The following is an 18,588-nucleotide window of genomic DNA, read 5'->3' as shown; positions in this document are numbered from 1 at the left end:
GAGATAAGCTTTCATTCGCCCAGACTTTGACTCCTCCCCACTCCCACCTGCCTCTTTGGGACTGTGTCAGCATGTCACGTCCCAGTTACTCTCCCTCATTTGGAGTTCATCCAGGCTATCCACAACACGTGACAATCCCCAGCACAGCTCCTTTAATCTTCTCCAACACAACACCGAGTATTTCACCATGGTCAGCCCTCCTCTGACTCGCCACTTGTCTTTGGTGATATCAATGCACCACCGCATATGGTGGGATTAACTACCTGGACAACTTACCAGCTTTATCCACTCATTGCATTAGGCACTAGAGAGTTTAAATGCTTACTCGCTATACTTGTTTAGTCATATGACCCTACTGCGTCATATTATCCTAGTAATTATTACTAGTACTACTATTATTGCTAATACAACTATGTTTTTATAGCTCAACTGGTAGAACATTGAACTCAAGGAACACTAAGGTCAAGGGTTTCATTTTAAATCTCAAGAAACACACAAACTGAAAGAAATGATACATCAAATTCACTACTAGTTCTATCTGGCTTACGCTGCCTCAAATTAAGCGTGTATATAGCAAATAATATCACATAGTGGTGTAGACATCTCTAAAATGTGTGACCGTGGACCAAAAAACCATAAGTATTTATAAGTAGCACAAGTATATTTTAAACAATAGCTAAAAATACAAACGTTTTTAAAAAAAAGTTGCCAGCCAGCGGCAGCATTTTTCGACTGGAAGTTTAATGCCTTCCAATAAATGTTGCTCTTTAAGTATAAAAATATACAACATATCAAATGAAAGATAAGAACCTCTGCTTTAAAAAAAAAAAACATTTTATCCTACTTTTATTTGTTCTCATTTTATTACCTCTCAAATATGGGTAGGTTTATTAAATACCAAATTTTGATCAAAAAGCTGAGATCATTGCGTTTTTTTAAAGGATTTTTTATAGAGATCAGATTCAGAGTGATGATCAAAACATACACAGAGTTTGAACTGTTTGCCCTAAGGGATACTTCTGGGTTTTATAAGTTGGGTAAGAGCGTCACCAGGTGGATAATAGCTGGATTACAGACTGTCGAAAAAACTTGTTATTGGCAGGGAAGCGTTTTCTCTTTTATAATAGGAGTTAACTCGTCAAAGGCGGGGAACAAGTTAACATGCTTTAAAAAATTATTTGGTATATTGAGCTAAAACTTCACATACATACTCTGGGACACCAAAGATTTATTAGACATCTTGTAAAAAAAAAGTCTTGTAAAATGTGCCCTTTAAGTAAAGATCATGTTTCACGAAGATATTTTGTACATTTTGTACCATAAATATCAATAATGTATTTATCATTAGTTATATTTTTTTCTACGGACTTGTGGATAATTTTAAAGGTGATATAGTTTTTAGCAACTTTAGATTTTCAAATAGTTGTTTCTCAATTTCAAAAATGATCAATTTTGTAGTCCAGGGTCACATTGTCAGAATCCTGCCGGATCCTGTTGGTATTTAGATCTAGGGTTCTGACAGTACATATGTTCTATGTGGGAAATGTGTGGTTGTAGTATTGGTTTATTCTGACTACGCATTTCCCGGGTCTTGTCACTTTTCCCCCGATCCCTTACTCGTGATTATTTTCCAGGTGTATGTAATTTACTTTGTCCCTATTTATTGTCCGTGTGTTTGCTGTTCTTTGCACGTTCGTCTTGTCTCTTGCCTTGTCTTATGCCCTGTTGATTCCTGTAAGTTTTGTATTATATCCTAGTCTAGATCTGTTTTGTGTTTGAGAAGTTTATTGTTAGTATTGTTAAAGTTTAGTGTCAGTTTAGTGTAGTGTTGTTTCCCTTGTCCTGTTTTGCCCCCTCGTGGGTTTTGTTTTTCTGTTTATCCCCGTGTTTTTAATAAATTCCTTTTGTACTTTACGTCCGCATCTGGGTTCGTGTCCTGACACACATACTTTATCAGTGAGGATCTGAAATCTTTAAGTTGTTAACCATCTCAGAGCTGTGTGATAATTTCAGATAACCTTTACAATTGCCAAGTTAAACTTTTTTTTGCCAGAAACAGATCCTGCCTGATAAAATCACAATCAGTAGTATGTAGTAAAACATTACTGTGGCGAGAAATGGGCATGACAGGACTTCGTACCTGGATCTGTCCCTTGGCCATGATGCGATCTGTGTTCTCCCCATCATCTCTGGTCTGTTTGACCTTACTATAGCACAAAAGCCTGAGGGTCTGAGAGCCCTCCAGCTCAATCTCAAACTCCTGTGAAAATAAAGTCCAAACTTAACACCATCCACACCTGCTTTATAATCTCTTAAAAGGCATAGGATGTACATTTAACATCCTTAATGCCACCAACAGAAATTTAAAAACAGTTATAAATAAATAAATACAACCATAGCTCAAATGTTCAAATTGATTATGTTTAAAGATATTTCAAGATGAAATAAGAACTATGTGCTAAGGATTAGCTGTAGTTCTGACCTCATTCCAGTTTGGCTCTGTAGTGTCTCTGTACACACGAGTCTTGGCTTTATTTACAAAGTAGCCAAAAGAGTCCACCTCTAACGTACAGTACAGATCTGAGAACAGAAGAGCACATTGTTAATTAAAACAAAACCAAAAAAATTAAACACACTACCCTTTTAAATAACAATTTAACGGCAAGAAAGCTTTTTTGGGGTCAAAGAACGTGGGAGAAACAGTGAGGAGCTAGAACTAAGGTCCTATTTACAGTACAACTGGTATCCAGTCTTGGCTGATCTTATCACAAGTGGTCCATGTTGGAAGTAAAATGCAACCCAACAGTATCATATGTGACCAACTGTGATCGAATTTCAAGGAAAGAGTTAAGATTTGGTGATGATCGCATACATCTCTTACTACATGTGAGCTGTGATGTGTATCACTTAAGATACATTTTAAAAGTACACGGTACCTATTGCGTTCAATTCAATATTCAATACAATAAGTGCTATTCTTTTCAATCTTGTTTAAAATGTTTTTAATAAAAAAAAAATCCATGAGTGCACCTTTAACAGCAGGTGTAATTGCTGTCAAAAAGTGAGAGAGAGTGTAAATCAGTGATGCAAAATTAGATCCAAGAAGAAACGCTGTGTTCCCAGTTAATTCCAGTCCATCCTACTGTCTGCCTAACAACATCCGAGAGCCAGTAAGGTGTTGTTATGCACGTGCGCACATATTAGAGAGGTATTCATTAATACATCGATTACCGAGAGCCGGATTTAATTTCATCTAATTGCAACAGGAGCAAAACCCTGCTACAGTCCCATTTAGTAGGTGAGATGTCCTATATGCCAGATTACTTACTCAAACTCTGTTTCAGACCAGATGCAGAATGAACAATCACATTCAGAAAGCCATAAAGCCCTGTGGATTCATCATCTGTAAAGAAAAACACAATATATAAAATGCCTGTAGACAGACAAAATGCAAAACATGACAGATTTAACAATGAAAAATTATATTTAAATTGTTCTGGTTTCTTTAGTCACACAGTAATAGATGTGCACTCACCTTCTTTATTGATGGTCAGTGGAACACTGTGAACCGTCTGAAGCTTCACGCAAGAGTTGGTGAGCATTTGCAACTCCAATGAAGTCAAAGAAAAACTCTTGAAACCTAGGAGAGGATTTCCATAAACTGAGTATCATGAATATTATCTAGCTCAGATACACAGAGAGATAGAAATGTCTGCATTCAGCGAAGTAAGAAAAAGATTTAGATGAGAAATAACATGCTTACATTTTTTCTGCTGTTCTCGAATAATCTCTCTCCATTCTTCCCGTTCATAATCAGATGAGATTAGAAATGTATAACCCTGCAAAACAAAATAAATAAAAGGTTTGATAAAAAGAAAGATGTCAAAAAGGCACCATAATTTTTCATCCTGGGCTCTGTAAATATGCATCGTTTTAGAAGATTCATGCAGTACGGTTTCACCTTGCCGTTCCTGTTGTTGACTCGGAAAGCCATGCATGGAGACATGAGCAGTAGAAGAGATTCTTGTTCACACAGTTTCTTCCTTAGACGATCAAGGACTTTACCACCTTTACACACTCTCTGAAAACACAGGTGAAAGATAAAATCAACATGGATGAGACGCACTCATCCATTTGAGAAACAAGAGTACCGGTATATAATATGTTTGACAATGATGGTTTTATCACAGTTTTGTTTATCGTATCTACCTTTTCTCTCTGTATCTCATTTTTCATCTGGGAGATCTTGACCTTCAGAGCGTCTATCTCTTCCTCTGCTATCTGTGGGATTGGTGAGGAATCTGATTCATCAATGGCCTGGAAAGTCAGGTCAGCAAGTGGGATATACCATTTACAGTCATACTGCTGTCCTTTCCTAAGCATAGAAAGAGATGGAAACCAATCAAAACTCAGAATGCAAATAATTTGAGTATGCAGTGCTTTCTTTGCACAACAACATTAAAAGCTACTGACTTACCCTCCAGTTTGCTTCTTCAATTTGGCGCAAAGCAGCAGATCTGTAAACAGGAAGACATGTCGAATTTTTCGGGACCCTTCCACTAACTCCACCATAAACTGGTCTCTGAGAAGCTGTCGATTCTAGTCAAGACATTTAATTGACGTTAACATGCAGGCCAAATTGGAACAATTCACCAATTAATAAATTAATTCATGTACTAGCCTTAATTTTTGAAAAACAACCCAGAAATCAAAATCATACTGTTTCAACTGTACACCAATAGGGGGCGCTCATGTATTGTTTACTATGTAAATCAGTAGCAGTCACTACTCTGCCTAAGGCATGAGGTCATGTAAAGTAGGTAGAGAAGAACAGCAGCCAATGACAGAGGCAAACCCATTCACTAAGATGGAGGCATGACACACTTAAGAAATTGTGCTTTGTGGGAGAATCACATGAGCTATTTTCATGATAATGATGCCACCCTGAGGGGGTTTCGTGAAGAAAAACGGTTGCTGGATGATTCACAAAACTCAGATCTGATAGTGAAGTCATAAACGAAAATAAAAAGCACTCAAAATGTTACAAAACAATGCTTTTTTTCTGTTATAGCGTAAGGAAGTAGTAGCAAAATATTTGCTTAAAACAATAAAATTTAAAAGTATTGCATGGGTGAAGTCATGTTCAGGATTCAATATCCAGGAAACACACAAACTGATCAAATGAACACTTTGAATGTTACTTACAGTATGTGTATGTTACTTTAGATTGAAGTAAATGCCAAATGTATTAAAATAATTTTTTTTTGCATATTTAAGGGATAGTTTACTCCAAAATGAGCAGTTTTGTCCTAATATGGAAGTTAATGTGTATAATCAACTGTGTGCTTACCATCATTTATCAAAATTTCTTCTTTTGTCTTCAATAAAGTAAAGAAACGTTTACAGGTTTAGAACAACATGAGGGTGAATAAATGATAAAAGACACTTTATTTTCGGATGAACTATCCCGTTATCTCATTCTTTACAAATGAGTGTACAATTGTACTCCTGGGTGATTGAATCTCTAATTTAAGGTTGTGTGACATATGTTGAAGACATCTGCTCTTTTCATGGCCTGAATGACGGTGTATCTGTGTGTGTGTGTTTGTTTGGAGGTTGTAAGACACATTTAATGCATTCACTAACCTATGACCCTGCTTTCAGGGAGGGTGTATTTATCCCTTTTTGTTTAAACTTGCAATTTTTCCTCTAAAGTACACCAAGGTTTTGCCCACATGATATACGGGTGCAGTATTGACTTTGGCCACATTCATTGTGCATTCAGAGACATCTGCTAAAACGGACTAAGATGAGAAGCAGCACATGGCCATGATCTGCATCCATCATCTTCTCGTGACAATAACAACACAGGACATGAACTTAGATGACCAGACATTAAGATAAATCTAGAAAATGGCCTATTCTCTTTTAAAGCATCTTCAAAAAACTATTGTTTTTAGCACTTTTGTAAGGTGCTTTGGATTAAAACGTCTGCTAAATGCCTACATGTAAATGGTTGAATGAGCTCTACTTCTGGTAAAAATAGACAAAGATATTGTAAAGCCATTAACTCTTTCCCCGCCATTGACGAGATATCTCATCAATCAAGAGAAAACGCTTCCCTGCCAATGACGAGTTTCTCCGTCTTTCTGCAATACCGCTATTATCCACTAGGTGTATTCCACAACTTTTTAAACCCAGAAGTATTGCCCAATGGCAAGCTGCTGCATGTCCGTGTCTGTTTCAAAGATCGCTCTGAATGGGATCTCTATGAAAAGTCCGTCACAAAAATGGAATTATCTCTGCTTTTTTGCTCAAAATGTGGTGTTTTTGCAGAAACCTACCCATATTCAAAAGCTGATTACAAAAGAACTACTGAAGGTAGGATGAAACGTTTTTTTTTTTTTTTTTGAAAGCAGAGGGTCTGTTCTTTCATTTGGTATAATGTATGTTTATATATTTGAAGAAGAACATTTTGAAAAACGCTGGCGCTGGCTGGCAACTTTTTTTAAAAACACTGGCGGTGAAAGAGTTAAAAAGTGTTTAAATACACTTTTACCATTTAAGAATTTCTTCTGTGATTATCTATTATTGAAACCTGAGAAAAATTACTTCAAGTTTTATTTGTCACGTGTAGCCTATATGTCAGTGACGAAAAGTACATTGAAATGCTTTGTGTGACGTTCAGACAGCAACTTTGCTTAAACTTTTAACATTATTTTTCTAGTTAACTTTTTAAACCTGTCTGGAAGAGGAGGAGTAATTCAGCAATATTGTTATCTGCCAGGCATCCATTCTGCATATAAATAATAAATGAGTAATATCTTTGAATTAGCTCTCTGTATTTTTTTTACTAATAAAAATGTCTGGCATGTCCACAAACCTACAGGCAGTGAGATCCTTCCCACACAGTCTTCCAGTAATCTCCGAGGAAGTCTAGTATCATGTCGGCTGACTCACAGATCGGAGGGGTCGAAAGAGTGTGCTTTGTGTTTATAATGAAACTCGGAAGGGTGTTGAGACACTTCTTGCGAGTCGTGACTGTTTCGCGAAAATGACCATGATAAAGGAGGAAGGGGTACAGGAAAGCAGGAGGTGATTGTGTTATAGAGTGGACCCTTGAGAGATTACGAAAAGTTAGCGTCTTAGTGTTATGTATAAGGCAAGAAAACAAACAACCATAATTTTTTTTTGGGGGGGGGCAGGTAACTGAATGTAGTGACCGATAGCTAGGACTGCTTTTTAAGTGAACACATTTCAGAATTAAGTTGTTTACTTGTGCAATGTTAAAAAAAAAAAGATTAACTGTGAGACATTGGGACTGTCAAAAACCCATTCTCCCTATTTTTGAGAATACTTTTAGCATAACACCAAGAGTAGTGTGCAAAACGGACCTCTCCTTTCTTCACTGTCATAGACTGACGGCGGGGTGTGATCTCCTCATTAATACTAGAAAGGAAATTTTGAGAGATGCGGAGGGCGTCCTGCAGCAGAGGGAGATCTGGATGATTAGATGGGGTGTGCTTCAGCAGGTCCTACATTAAGAGAAACACACACATTCAATACAGAGCAATAAAAAAAACACAGGTTTATTAAACAAGCAAAGATATACAGCCCATGGTCATCAAAAAAGAAAAGATCTTTGTGGAAATAATCTGTAAATATTCTCATTGCGGCACATTGTAAGTATAAAAGTGAGAAAACAGTGAAGTGATTTACTTACGTGAAGTACTAGAGTGCTACGGGTAACTCGATCGACTGGTTTATACAGCAGTGCTGAGAATAGTTAAGATAGAGAATAAAAGTTAAGAGAAAAATCCGTCTCTTAGTCCTCAAGTCCATATGTGACCCTGGACCACAAAACCAGTCATAAGTCGCACAGGTATATTTGTAGCAATAGCCAACAATACATAGTAAAGGTCAAAATGATCTATTTATTAATGGCAAAATTCTTTTTCCTCCGACTTTTTCCTCCAGACCAAAACGCCGGGAGGTTTTTTCAACCGCTAGGGAGTCAGCTGACATTGGCTTAACTTAGCACTCTCGTCTACATGTTACATTATTACTATGCTTGCTATTAGGTTTAATCTTACTGTACCGCTGTTCTCTGCTTCTTATGTTGACCACCAATTTTTCTGTGTTTTCGCCTGGATTTATGAATTTAAAATTGCTTTGAAACAATTAAACAATTGTGCTAAAAGTGCTATCTAATTAAAATTAAATTAAAAAATTTAATTGATATTTATTTATGTATTTATTCATTTAGCTGACGTTTTTATCCAAAGCGACTTACAATTGGTATATATCTCAGAGGTCACACGCATCTGGAGCACAATGGTGTGTCACGGTGGATTCGAACCCGGGTCTCTCACACCAAAGGTGTCTCTTATCCACTTATCCATTAAGATATTTTATACAATTCCAAACGAAAAAAAAAAACCAAATATTTAGTTATCATTAATAATATGTGTTGCTAAGAACTTAATTTGGACAACTTAATTTTTTGCACACTTTCTTTAGATTTTTCTCACATAAACAATAAATCATTCAATTATGGATACCATTGTAATATCAAGTATATGTACTTGTGGTCTCTAATACTAAAGCATAATTCTGTTTCGCTTGTTCATAAATAGGACCATGTGGCAAACAGAGAGATTTGGACAGCTTAAGAGGCTTTAGATTTCAGATTTTCAAAATTTTTTATTTCTGCTAACAATTGTCCTATACAAACAAACCATACATCAACGAAAAGCATATTTATTCTAAAAATTGACCCTTATAATTGGTTTTGTGGTGCACGGTCACATTGTAAAGTTACTAATAATAAATAATTAATGGTCTCTTACTTTCCAAAGAGTTCTTGGCATTCTGGTCTTTAACCTCTTTGGAACTCCTGACTTTTAGATTCTGAGGAATGGTAAACCAATAAATAAATACACACCCAAGCAAATACATAATCTTTTTTTGAAAAAATAATATAATTGCCCTTATACTGACCTCTGAAATCTCAGCAAACTGAGAATTTGCCTGACAACACTTTTCAGCCATTTCCACAGCTGCCTTGTAGTTGTCTACGAACGCCCTGTACACCCCGAGCTGGCTGGCCTGTAGGATCATAAAAAAATGGAAGGAGAGAAAGAGAGAAAATGAGATTTAAAGGTAAAAGTCTTAGTGATCACTCATTCACGCTACACTGACTTCATTCTGCATCCTAAAGTAGAGTAGACCTGTTTTAGCATGGCTGACATGGTTCAAAAACAAGCAAACACCATCCTGACACGGCATAACCACGACAGCTCTCAAGCCAAACAGGAATGTGCGAAACATTTATTAAATATATATCAAAAGATAGCATGAAAAATCTTTTTTTCCACCATCACTGAACAGTCAAGTGATTTCCCTCGTCTAGCGACACTTCATTTCAGAGCATTTCTAAAAGAGAGTCTTAAGGAGGATGAATTCATGCTGTGACAGACAAAGTTACTTGGACTAAACGAAGCCAAAATGTTGCTGTGAATGAGCGCTTGTCCGATGAAGGAAAAACACCATTCAAAAGACAACAACTGTGAAACGGGCACGGATAACAAGCATTTTCCATGGCAACATTGTGAGGATTGCCAACACTGGGATAAATAAGAGAATGAGCAGGGATGAAGCTTGTCATGGGACAAAAAAGTCAAGCACTTCCTCGCCACTGCCAATATAGGGAAACTAGTGCAGGATGCAGAGTGTTGGCAGCATTCCTTTTAAGTTTTTAAGGAATAAAAGTTTTCTAATTATGCTTTAACCATTAAGTCCAATAGCTGGCAAAAGATAACAACTATTAATGGAGTAAAATAAATAATATACTAGTGTATAATAGCTGATCAGTGTATTTATCCAAGGATCTACAAGATGTGACAGCAAAGATTATCTGAGCTCATTTAATGCAGCTTCTTAAGGCTACTAAAATTGTTTTGGACAAATCATTTTTGGACATTTCAACTTTAACTTGGAAATGACCAAATATCCAATTGCACCGAATTCTTGTGTCTGTTGGGTCAGACATTTTAAAACATCATACATTTGAATTAATTAGACTAAAGAGTTTTTAGACTACTTGCAGATAAACAATCTCTCCGGATATGCTCACTTTATAGTGGGAAAACAACATCTGAGAAAGTTTCTGGACTTAACACATCTGAGCAGTTAGGGGTGAGTAGATGCCATGCTGTGGGAGCTGGCAGTCCACAGGCAGGCAGTGGGAAAGCCCAACAGTAAGTGGGTTTCCAGGGCAGACACATGCCCTCCTAAATGACATCATGTTTTCTGGAAAACAGAACAAACACTGGTCTCTCTGTCATGTGCTGTCGTTTCTCCCTGTGGGATTTCCTGTTTATTTACCCCTTTCTGTGTAAAAGACACACACCCTGAGAGAGAGAGAGAGAGAGAGAGAGAGAGAGAGAGAGAGAGAGAGAGAGAGAGAGAGAGAGAGAGAGAGAGAGAGAGAGAGACAGAGAGACAGAGAGATATGGAGTGCCTCTAGCAGGTGAAACAAGACTACTTTAAAGCCTCAGTAAGTAATAATATGATAATAAAAATATAAAATAAAAATTGTGGGGAAATTAAAAGAAATTTGACCTATTAAAAAAGGTCATGGCAGAGACAAGTATATATTAAATTAATTTCTGTGTAAGAAACAGACACAAGGCATATTACCTAAAACGTTTGTACTTCTTGTTCACAAATACACCTCTATACAAACCCACCAAAATTGGTGAAACGAGAAACAAATAAGCTACAAAAATGCTTAACAACACTGTGTTAATAACCACAGGTATTTGCAGCTAACAATATAATCCCAAGAGATTAACAGTCCAAATGGACACAATGGACACAGCCTCCAGGGGCACAACCTCAATATCTATGTTTTCAAAAAGAGACTTACAGCTAGTGACCTCTTAATCATAGCTACGACCATGGGGGTAGATCCTGAAGAGGACTGAAAGATACGTTTATAACTTTGCCAAGTCATCAAATAAATATATAACAATTACTGGTAGGGCTGCCTTATGTCAATTTCATGTAACCAAATACGGTCTTCTAACTCTTGAATCACCGCAAATTTAACATACATAGCCATGTTTAAATTCTTAATTGTCCACCTGAGCAATAAGATCTACGCCCCTGGGTACACCATAACCCTACTACTGTACCTTTCAACCCCAGCATATTTGTCTGCAGCCACACCAACCCGAAACCCCCTATCTGTTTTACTTGCACTCATGTGGCTTTGAAAAGCTTTCATCTGCACGAGCATTGAGTCCTGCGGGCGTCTATAAAGAAGTAAGTAAAGTTTCAGTTTCCACAGCTAATTGTGTCGGATGGAATAATATGGCAGTCGCTGGTGAAGCTCACTAAACCAGTTATCAAAGGAAACTTTCCTCAGGGAAGAGAGACTAAAGAGGCATGCTTTGATGAGGGATTACTTTAAAAATCATTTCAGAAACATCTCGGGTGGTCTGGGGAAAACATCATGTATGGATTACCCAAATTACACAAGTGCACGTGGCATCAAGTGACTGTCCGATTTAACTGCTATAATGAGTAATCATAACCGTTATCTTATATTACAATATAAGCCAGTCTTAATTCGAATAATATGACATATGATAATATTTTTTTTATTGGGAATTAAGATAAAAACAAATTACTGCTGTATACACAATACAGTGAACTGCTGTAACGTATATACAGTCAACGGTCAATACCACCCAGCCCAAGGCCCATTTACAGTGCCAGTTTATATTAAACAACATTGCTCACCAGCTTCTGGAAGAGGTCACCCACACATTGACAATGGCTCCACTGTTGAACTCTGGGTAAAAGGCCATCATAAAAGTCTTTGTGGATCTCATGGAGCTCAGGCACTTTGAAGAAAATGGTTTCTATCTGTTGCAGGGTTAACACAGGCTGGGAAGTGGTGGCGGCCGCTTTCAGGGGCTTCATAGGCTACGATAAACAACACAAGGTCAAGGGAGTCAGCATGCTTCCATTTTATAAGCATCTAAGTTACAATGCAATGTGCAAAGCTCAGCACTGCTTTAAAAGACCTTTACATCTCTTTGAAGAGTAAAAGTGATGACTAAAAACCATATTACTTACCAGTAAGAGTGCCTCCAAGTGGCTGAGATAGGTCTCCTCGCTGGCCAAGATCCCTGATAGGACCCATTTCCTCATCTCCAACCCTTTCTCTATGTCCAACTCCGTCTGTAAATGTCCAGGGAGGGGAAATTGCAAGTTACACAAATCAGCCAAAAACACATTCCAGACCACAAGTGCTAGCAATTCTTTTGCATCCTAATCCAAAACTAATTCCTAAAATATGCAGTACAGATTTTCAGAGGTAAATTTAAGACCAAATTATTCATAAAATATCAAAACAAAAACAAATTAAGGAAGATGGTTATAGCATATTGTACATAACTATAAGTAACTACTTTAATATTAAGTATGCTGGGGCGGCTTCCTGGTCAGGGTTTAATCTTAGTCCCAGACTAAAGTGCATGTTTGAGCTGTCATAACTGAGCTTGCACTTGCATATATCAGTTTCATTGTTTTGTCTCAAGATGCACGCCAGTATTGTTTTACCTATTGTAAGGTATGTTTGTTAAACCTATTTAAATGTTCCAATATAACTAAGGCTTGGCCTGGATTAATCTAAACCCATACAGAGCATGAAGGTTAAATCTAAGGTTAGCCCACTAAAATTGAATGTCCCTTACTGATTTAGTAGACTTCAGAGATCCCAAAGAGGGGGTCTCTCTGTTCTCTCTGCCCTTTGGATGAAGGTGTGGGGAGCAGGAGAGGGAATCATCTGCATAGGACCCAAGGTCAGGAGGCAATCGTAGCTCCTCCCCTCTTTCAACATCATAAGTGTATGCTGGAGGTGGAGTCCCACCAAATGGTATATCTGCAAATGGACAAAAAGGAGAGGTCACAGGTCATTCTTGTCTAACAAATGTAAAATATTATAAAGAAAAACACAGTTAATAAGTATTATCAACATAATGCTAGTGCATAATATTAGTTCATTATAACACAAAATCATGACAAAAACCCAAAGAAGTGTTTCCAAGTCAATCTTTTAATTCCTTAAGATAATCAGTATATCCCTCACCAGAGTTTATGTCTCATACATCTTATTTTTTTAATGTAATCCACAGAAGACTTTGAAACCCAAGACTAAAAGCCTTTTAAGAGCCAATGCTTTTACCTCTTTTCCATAAAGACCTTGACATATAATTGAAAGCAGCAGATAAGGTCTGCCAAGCCAAGACAACAAAAGCCATTAGGGATTCATCATCCATTTTAAATGTATTTTTGGACATTATCTACCATCTCTCTAAATCTCAGTCACATTTAAGCCTCCTGTTCATAATTAATGCATGACACAGCGACTACATTATTCAAAAGGTTTGTAGTATAACTGTAATTTAATTGTGTATGATAACAGATTAGAAGTTTTACCAAAAAATGTGAGCTTTAGTCCACCAGTGTCTATTGTAATAAAATAAAATGCAGCGTTTATTTTAGAGAAGTGTGAATACAAGACAAATACAAGACCTTTAAGTCTAGGCATTTCTATTTTTTTCTGAAACTTAATCCAATTTACTTTATACAATCTGGTTGTCAGTGAGTATTTGTCCAGGGAATTGCAATGATGCGAACTGAGAGAAGGTGAGGTGGAGTTAAACCATTGTTGTATGCCTACATTAAGAGCACCACAACACACGAACAATGAAAGACAAGAGGAGTGCAAGTCATGCCTCAATCCTGACAGATACTATTACTGGCAATGAAAAGACAATATTAAACTTGGAATGTGACAACCCATTGGTGGAAATTTGAAACCGACAAGACCCCATTGAGCAGAAACTAAAAGCACCTAATCGCTCAAATAGCATATGAATAATTCAATGCCATTGTTCTTCTTTTAATTACCACTGATGAGGATTACATGGATGAATAACTGCATTAGTGATGTCATTTTAATATACTGAATGTTCAGATAAAAAAAAATTAAGAGCAGGTGCTAAACTGCCTAAATATTAATAGCCTAAATATTTGCAATGAACGCAATTGTGCTTTAAGGAACAGTTCACCCAAAAGTGGACAATATGCGCAATGAACGCATTTAGTGGCTAGTTTATTGTAAATCTTAGTTACTCTCATATATAATTTATTCAAACCACAAAACCAATGACATTTGGCACAATTGATGCATGGTTAACCTACAACGTGCCTAAACTGCAAAAAATGATGTGTTAATTTTTTACACATTGTGTGTGTCATGACATTTAAGGCGTTATTTCATGTTAAAATAAATGAAAGGTAAAACACAATGTGTTAAAAACAGTGACGGGAGTAACGCGTTACAAAGTAATTCCGTTATTAATTCCACACTTTTAGCGGTAATAATGAGCATGTAACAAAGTATTTTTTCAAATCAAGTAACGCAGTTACAATTACTGAAATTTAAATGAGTTTGTTACTCGAGTTACTCTATTTTGTTAAAAATGAACACTTGCAGACAAGACATTTCTGATCTAACATCACAGGACCGCATTTAATGTGTTGTCCCTATACTAACACACCTTCTGTGTTATTATTTATTGTGCCGCCCACCACGGTCCTGCGACATTAGATCAGAAATGTCTTGTCTGCAAGTGTTTCAACTAACATGTAATTTAACATGAATTTTTACATGAAATAATGCCTTAAATAGCATGACAAACACAATGTGTAAAAAATTAACACATAATTTTTTGCAGTGTTTATAAACCTGAATATCCATGTAATGGAAATAAGTTTATGTTAGAAGGGATGTCACACACAAGTTACAAGTTTTGTAACCCATAATGTGCTTCATGTAAAATTTATAAGGGTGTGTCGAGATCTCGTGAGATTAAATATGTTACAAGATTTCTTCGTTGTTAGTTTGGGAACTTATATAAAGTCTGAGATGCGTTGGGTTTGTGAGAATGACAGTGGCTGTATCATTTCTAGTGTAAAGAATTGGACAAATATTAAATATTTAAATGGATTTAAACGTTGTTTGGCTAAAAGTGTTACATCCTCATCTGTTTAACTGTCAATCATTCCCATCTGTACTACATCTCCCATCATCCTCTTCACTCCTTCACCTAAACTGTGTTCATAATTATCCTCCCCTGCCATCTATTTTCATCACTCAATGCCTAAATATACACTCTGCGTCTGTTCTCCCCATTGTTTTCCTTTATTGTCAATGTCGAATGTTGCCTGTGTTTTGTGAGTATCCTTTAATTTTAATAAATCTGTTATTTTTGTATCTCCTCATCATCCTCATCTCTCTGCACCAGCCTAACATTACTAAAAGTAAGCTATTTCTCTAACGTGAAACTAAAAATAACATCTGCGAGTCCGCTAGCGCCCTCCTCAGGCCTTTGTTATAATAATGCTGTTTTTATTAGTCTATATATTAATGTTTTGTTTAAAAAAACTATATGTTAACTTGGTTTCATTACTATGTAATTTTAAAAGTTTGTTGCTCAGTTGTGTCTCTTTTTAATACCCAAAAATATCAAATGACTTCATTATCAATTACCAAAATAATTGTTTGTGGCAGTAGTTAAATACTTTAAAATTATGTGATTTTAGTTTTCCATTCAAATATTTTATCATTGTTTTTTTTTTTATGTCAAAATCTCATCTTCTCATGAGTCTCGTTCTCATGAACCTACTATCATGTCTCATCTCGTGGAGTGTCTCGTCACCCCCCTAGAAATGTATTTACATCAAATGTGTTTTAGTCTACACTGTCTAGAGAAATGATAAATCTCGGTCATAGACTGATTTAAGCAATAGCCATTCCTGTCTGTTTTTGTGGAGTAATGTCCTAAAACAGTTATTCATTTCATGGTGTCTGTGAACAGCTCAGCAGTGGGAAGATCTTGAGATTTTGAGAGCGTCTTCTTATCTGGTGTACTGATCAGTTCAGTTAGGACAGAAATCTCATGCTACTGTACACTTAGATGTAAACACCACACGTACACATACACACAAACACTGTCATGGCCATCAATAAATAAATCCACTCTAATTAATCCATTCAATTTCTTGCTATATACAAAGTGCAAAGTGGAAACCTTGCTTCTGTTTTAAAATTGATCTCTACTGCTGACTTCTAACTAACCGTGAATTAGTGAATGTATATTAAATAAATAAAAATAAAGTAATTGTACTAACTTTTTTAAACATGGCAAAATATGGAGGACTGGGAGTGCAAAAATTTATAAATAAATAAATACTAACATGCACAAAGAAATATATAAAACATAAATAAATAAATAAATATGCAGAGAAATATACATAAATGAGTATTGCAACTTATATTTCTTTGTTTTGTGTATTAAAATATTTTTAACACATTTATTTATATCAGTATTTATTTATACATTTTTATTTATTCTTTTATTAATTTCCACATTTATGTATTTATGTGAACATTTCATTTTATACATTTATTTATATATACATTTATTTATTTTCACAATTATTTATTTCTATACTTATTTATTTCCACGTGTATTTATTACTACATTAATTTATTTCCACACTTACTTATTTCTACATTTATTTATTTATAATTTTTACACTGCCAGTCCTCCATGCATTAAACATGGCTTAAAACTTCAACTTGTTGCTCAAAAGCATTCAAACCAAGCAAAAAAACATTAAATGAGCAAAAAAGCCTGACGAATAATGAACACTTTGTGAAGAATGATTTTTTCCTGAGGAATTTTGTTGGAGAATTCTGGAGATTCCGTATGGACTATAGTCCATTAACGACAAGACAATCAAGACAACTGACATAAAAGCCCAAGTTTTAACTGTTTCTATCTGCAAATCAAACATGATGACTGGGCAAATTACCTATGACTCACAGACATGCATATATGACAGTATAACCCTAACCCTGTGCAACAATAACAACAAGTTTCCCCTAACAGACCACCTTGATTCGATCAGCAGTCCATGAGCTTATGTGGGATATGAGGACATCAAATGTGGGCAATGTTGGGAGGAACTGGAAGTTAAATCATCTCACTGTGAAAGAAACAGGATAAAGAGGACTCCGGAAACATGAATGCAGTACTGGTGTGTGACCTGCCATAATTCCTGCTTAAAAATAAAGCAAATGATAGCCTGAAAAAAGAGGAGAGAGAGAGAGAGAGAGAGAGAGAGAGAGAGAGAGAGAGAGAGAGAGAGAGAGAGAGAGAGAGAGCGAGAGCGAGAGACAGAGAAGAATGTGGAAGGTTAAGCCATGCCAAAGGGCAATGTGTGTTCCTTTGTGATTAGCCACTAGCATTGAGATTATGAGAATAACAATTCCTGTTTCTGACACCAAGGCCATATTGACTGTGGAAATGGACATATTTGACAAGGGGTGGGGGACACATCCATATAAACACAATGTCATTTCCTTCTCAGGTTGACACATACCTGTTCTGCACGCAGCCACATGCTTTCCTTACATCAAAACATTTCTTCATTTAGACATAAGAAAAGTTGAAACTATGAGGAACTGCATCATTATATGAAACTAAAAATACTAAAACACGTTTTGATGAGTATTCAGATGGAACTAGCTGGTGTGAAACATCAATCTTGTGTCCATGAATCAGACATTAAGGAAGTGTGTAGGGATGTCTGAACTCTCCACAGGAAGCGCACAAGTGTGTGACAAGGTCATGTTTCTAACATTGTATATCCAACCACTTATATGCATGCACAATAATATAATACATCAGAACAACTATACAAAGAACAGGTAATGTAGTAACACTTACTAATATCTTGTGATGAAAATCATACCAATGGTATACAGGCATTGCAATTATGTTTACTTTAAAAACACTTCATGAACCTAAATTTATCAAATAAAATAAACAAAAAGCTCATGGCGTGTGTAAAAATGATCTTTCAGATCAATAGCAGGTGGAGGGTGTTTACAACTCCGTTGCACAAAACGTGAAAATGTACACATGAACACTCTTCACCTTTAAAAAGTGCTGAAATTCCTTCCTAAGAACTTCATGTCTGCACATGTCAATCCAGAGCAGTCATCATGTCAGACTGTCTTGTAGACTCACATAACAAGGAAGTCTTAAAACAAGCCTTTGATTCAACAAAGCGGTAAAATGTCTACCATTTCCTTGAAAGGAAACATTAATAACTGATAAACTGAGATGATAAAGACTTAAAGCCATTATATAATTCCATTTAAACCCACAGGAAAACAAAGAAATCAGCAGAAAGCTTTGACTTCTAAACTTAACAGCGTTCACAGGCCGTCTGAAAGAAAGTGCTGATGTGTGGCGACACCAATGCATGACAGGCAGATTAAACAGTGACGCAAAACTAACATTTAAATCCTGCTAAAATACCAAAAAAGTCAGTCCCTTCACTAATCTTTTCTCTGTGCACAAACACACAGAGATGATTTTAATCTGTGTGTTTGAACATGATCCCAAAAAGGGGGTGGCACCAGAATCGTGTAAA

The 18,588-nt window shown here is 36.2% G+C and overlaps 1 protein-coding gene across 1 annotated transcript in view; it reads right to left on the bottom strand.

The window, feature by feature from the left end:
* Positions 1-18,588, bottom strand: part of LOC135729510 (breakpoint cluster region protein) — a 45,002-nt gene that overhangs the window by 9,145 nt on the left and 17,269 nt on the right. Inside the window, exons 2-16 of the mRNA XM_065247217.2 lie at positions 12,768-12,955; positions 12,148-12,252; positions 11,809-11,994; positions 9,001-9,108; positions 8,850-8,910; positions 7,724-7,776; positions 7,395-7,535; positions 4,478-4,599; positions 4,210-4,375; positions 3,962-4,081; positions 3,764-3,839; positions 3,536-3,640; positions 3,329-3,403; positions 2,483-2,580; positions 2,141-2,260 (exon numbers count right to left, since the gene is read on the bottom strand). Coding sequence (XP_065103289.1) covers positions 2,141-2,260; positions 2,483-2,580; positions 3,329-3,403; positions 3,536-3,640; positions 3,764-3,839; positions 3,962-4,081; positions 4,210-4,375; positions 4,478-4,599; positions 7,395-7,535; positions 7,724-7,776; positions 8,850-8,910; positions 9,001-9,108; positions 11,809-11,994; positions 12,148-12,252; positions 12,768-12,955 — 1,724 coding nt within the window. The remainder of the gene's footprint in view (positions 1-2,140; positions 2,261-2,482; positions 2,581-3,328; positions 3,404-3,535; positions 3,641-3,763; positions 3,840-3,961; positions 4,082-4,209; positions 4,376-4,477; positions 4,600-7,394; positions 7,536-7,723; positions 7,777-8,849; positions 8,911-9,000; positions 9,109-11,808; positions 11,995-12,147; positions 12,253-12,767; positions 12,956-18,588) is intronic.

Source organism: Paramisgurnus dabryanus, chromosome 11 (assembly GCF_030506205.2).
Source record: "Paramisgurnus dabryanus chromosome 11, PD_genome_1.1, whole genome shotgun sequence".
Taxonomy (NCBI): Eukaryota; Metazoa; Chordata; class Actinopteri; order Cypriniformes; family Cobitidae; genus Paramisgurnus; species Paramisgurnus dabryanus.
This window is presented reverse-complemented; position numbering and strand designations above follow the sequence as displayed.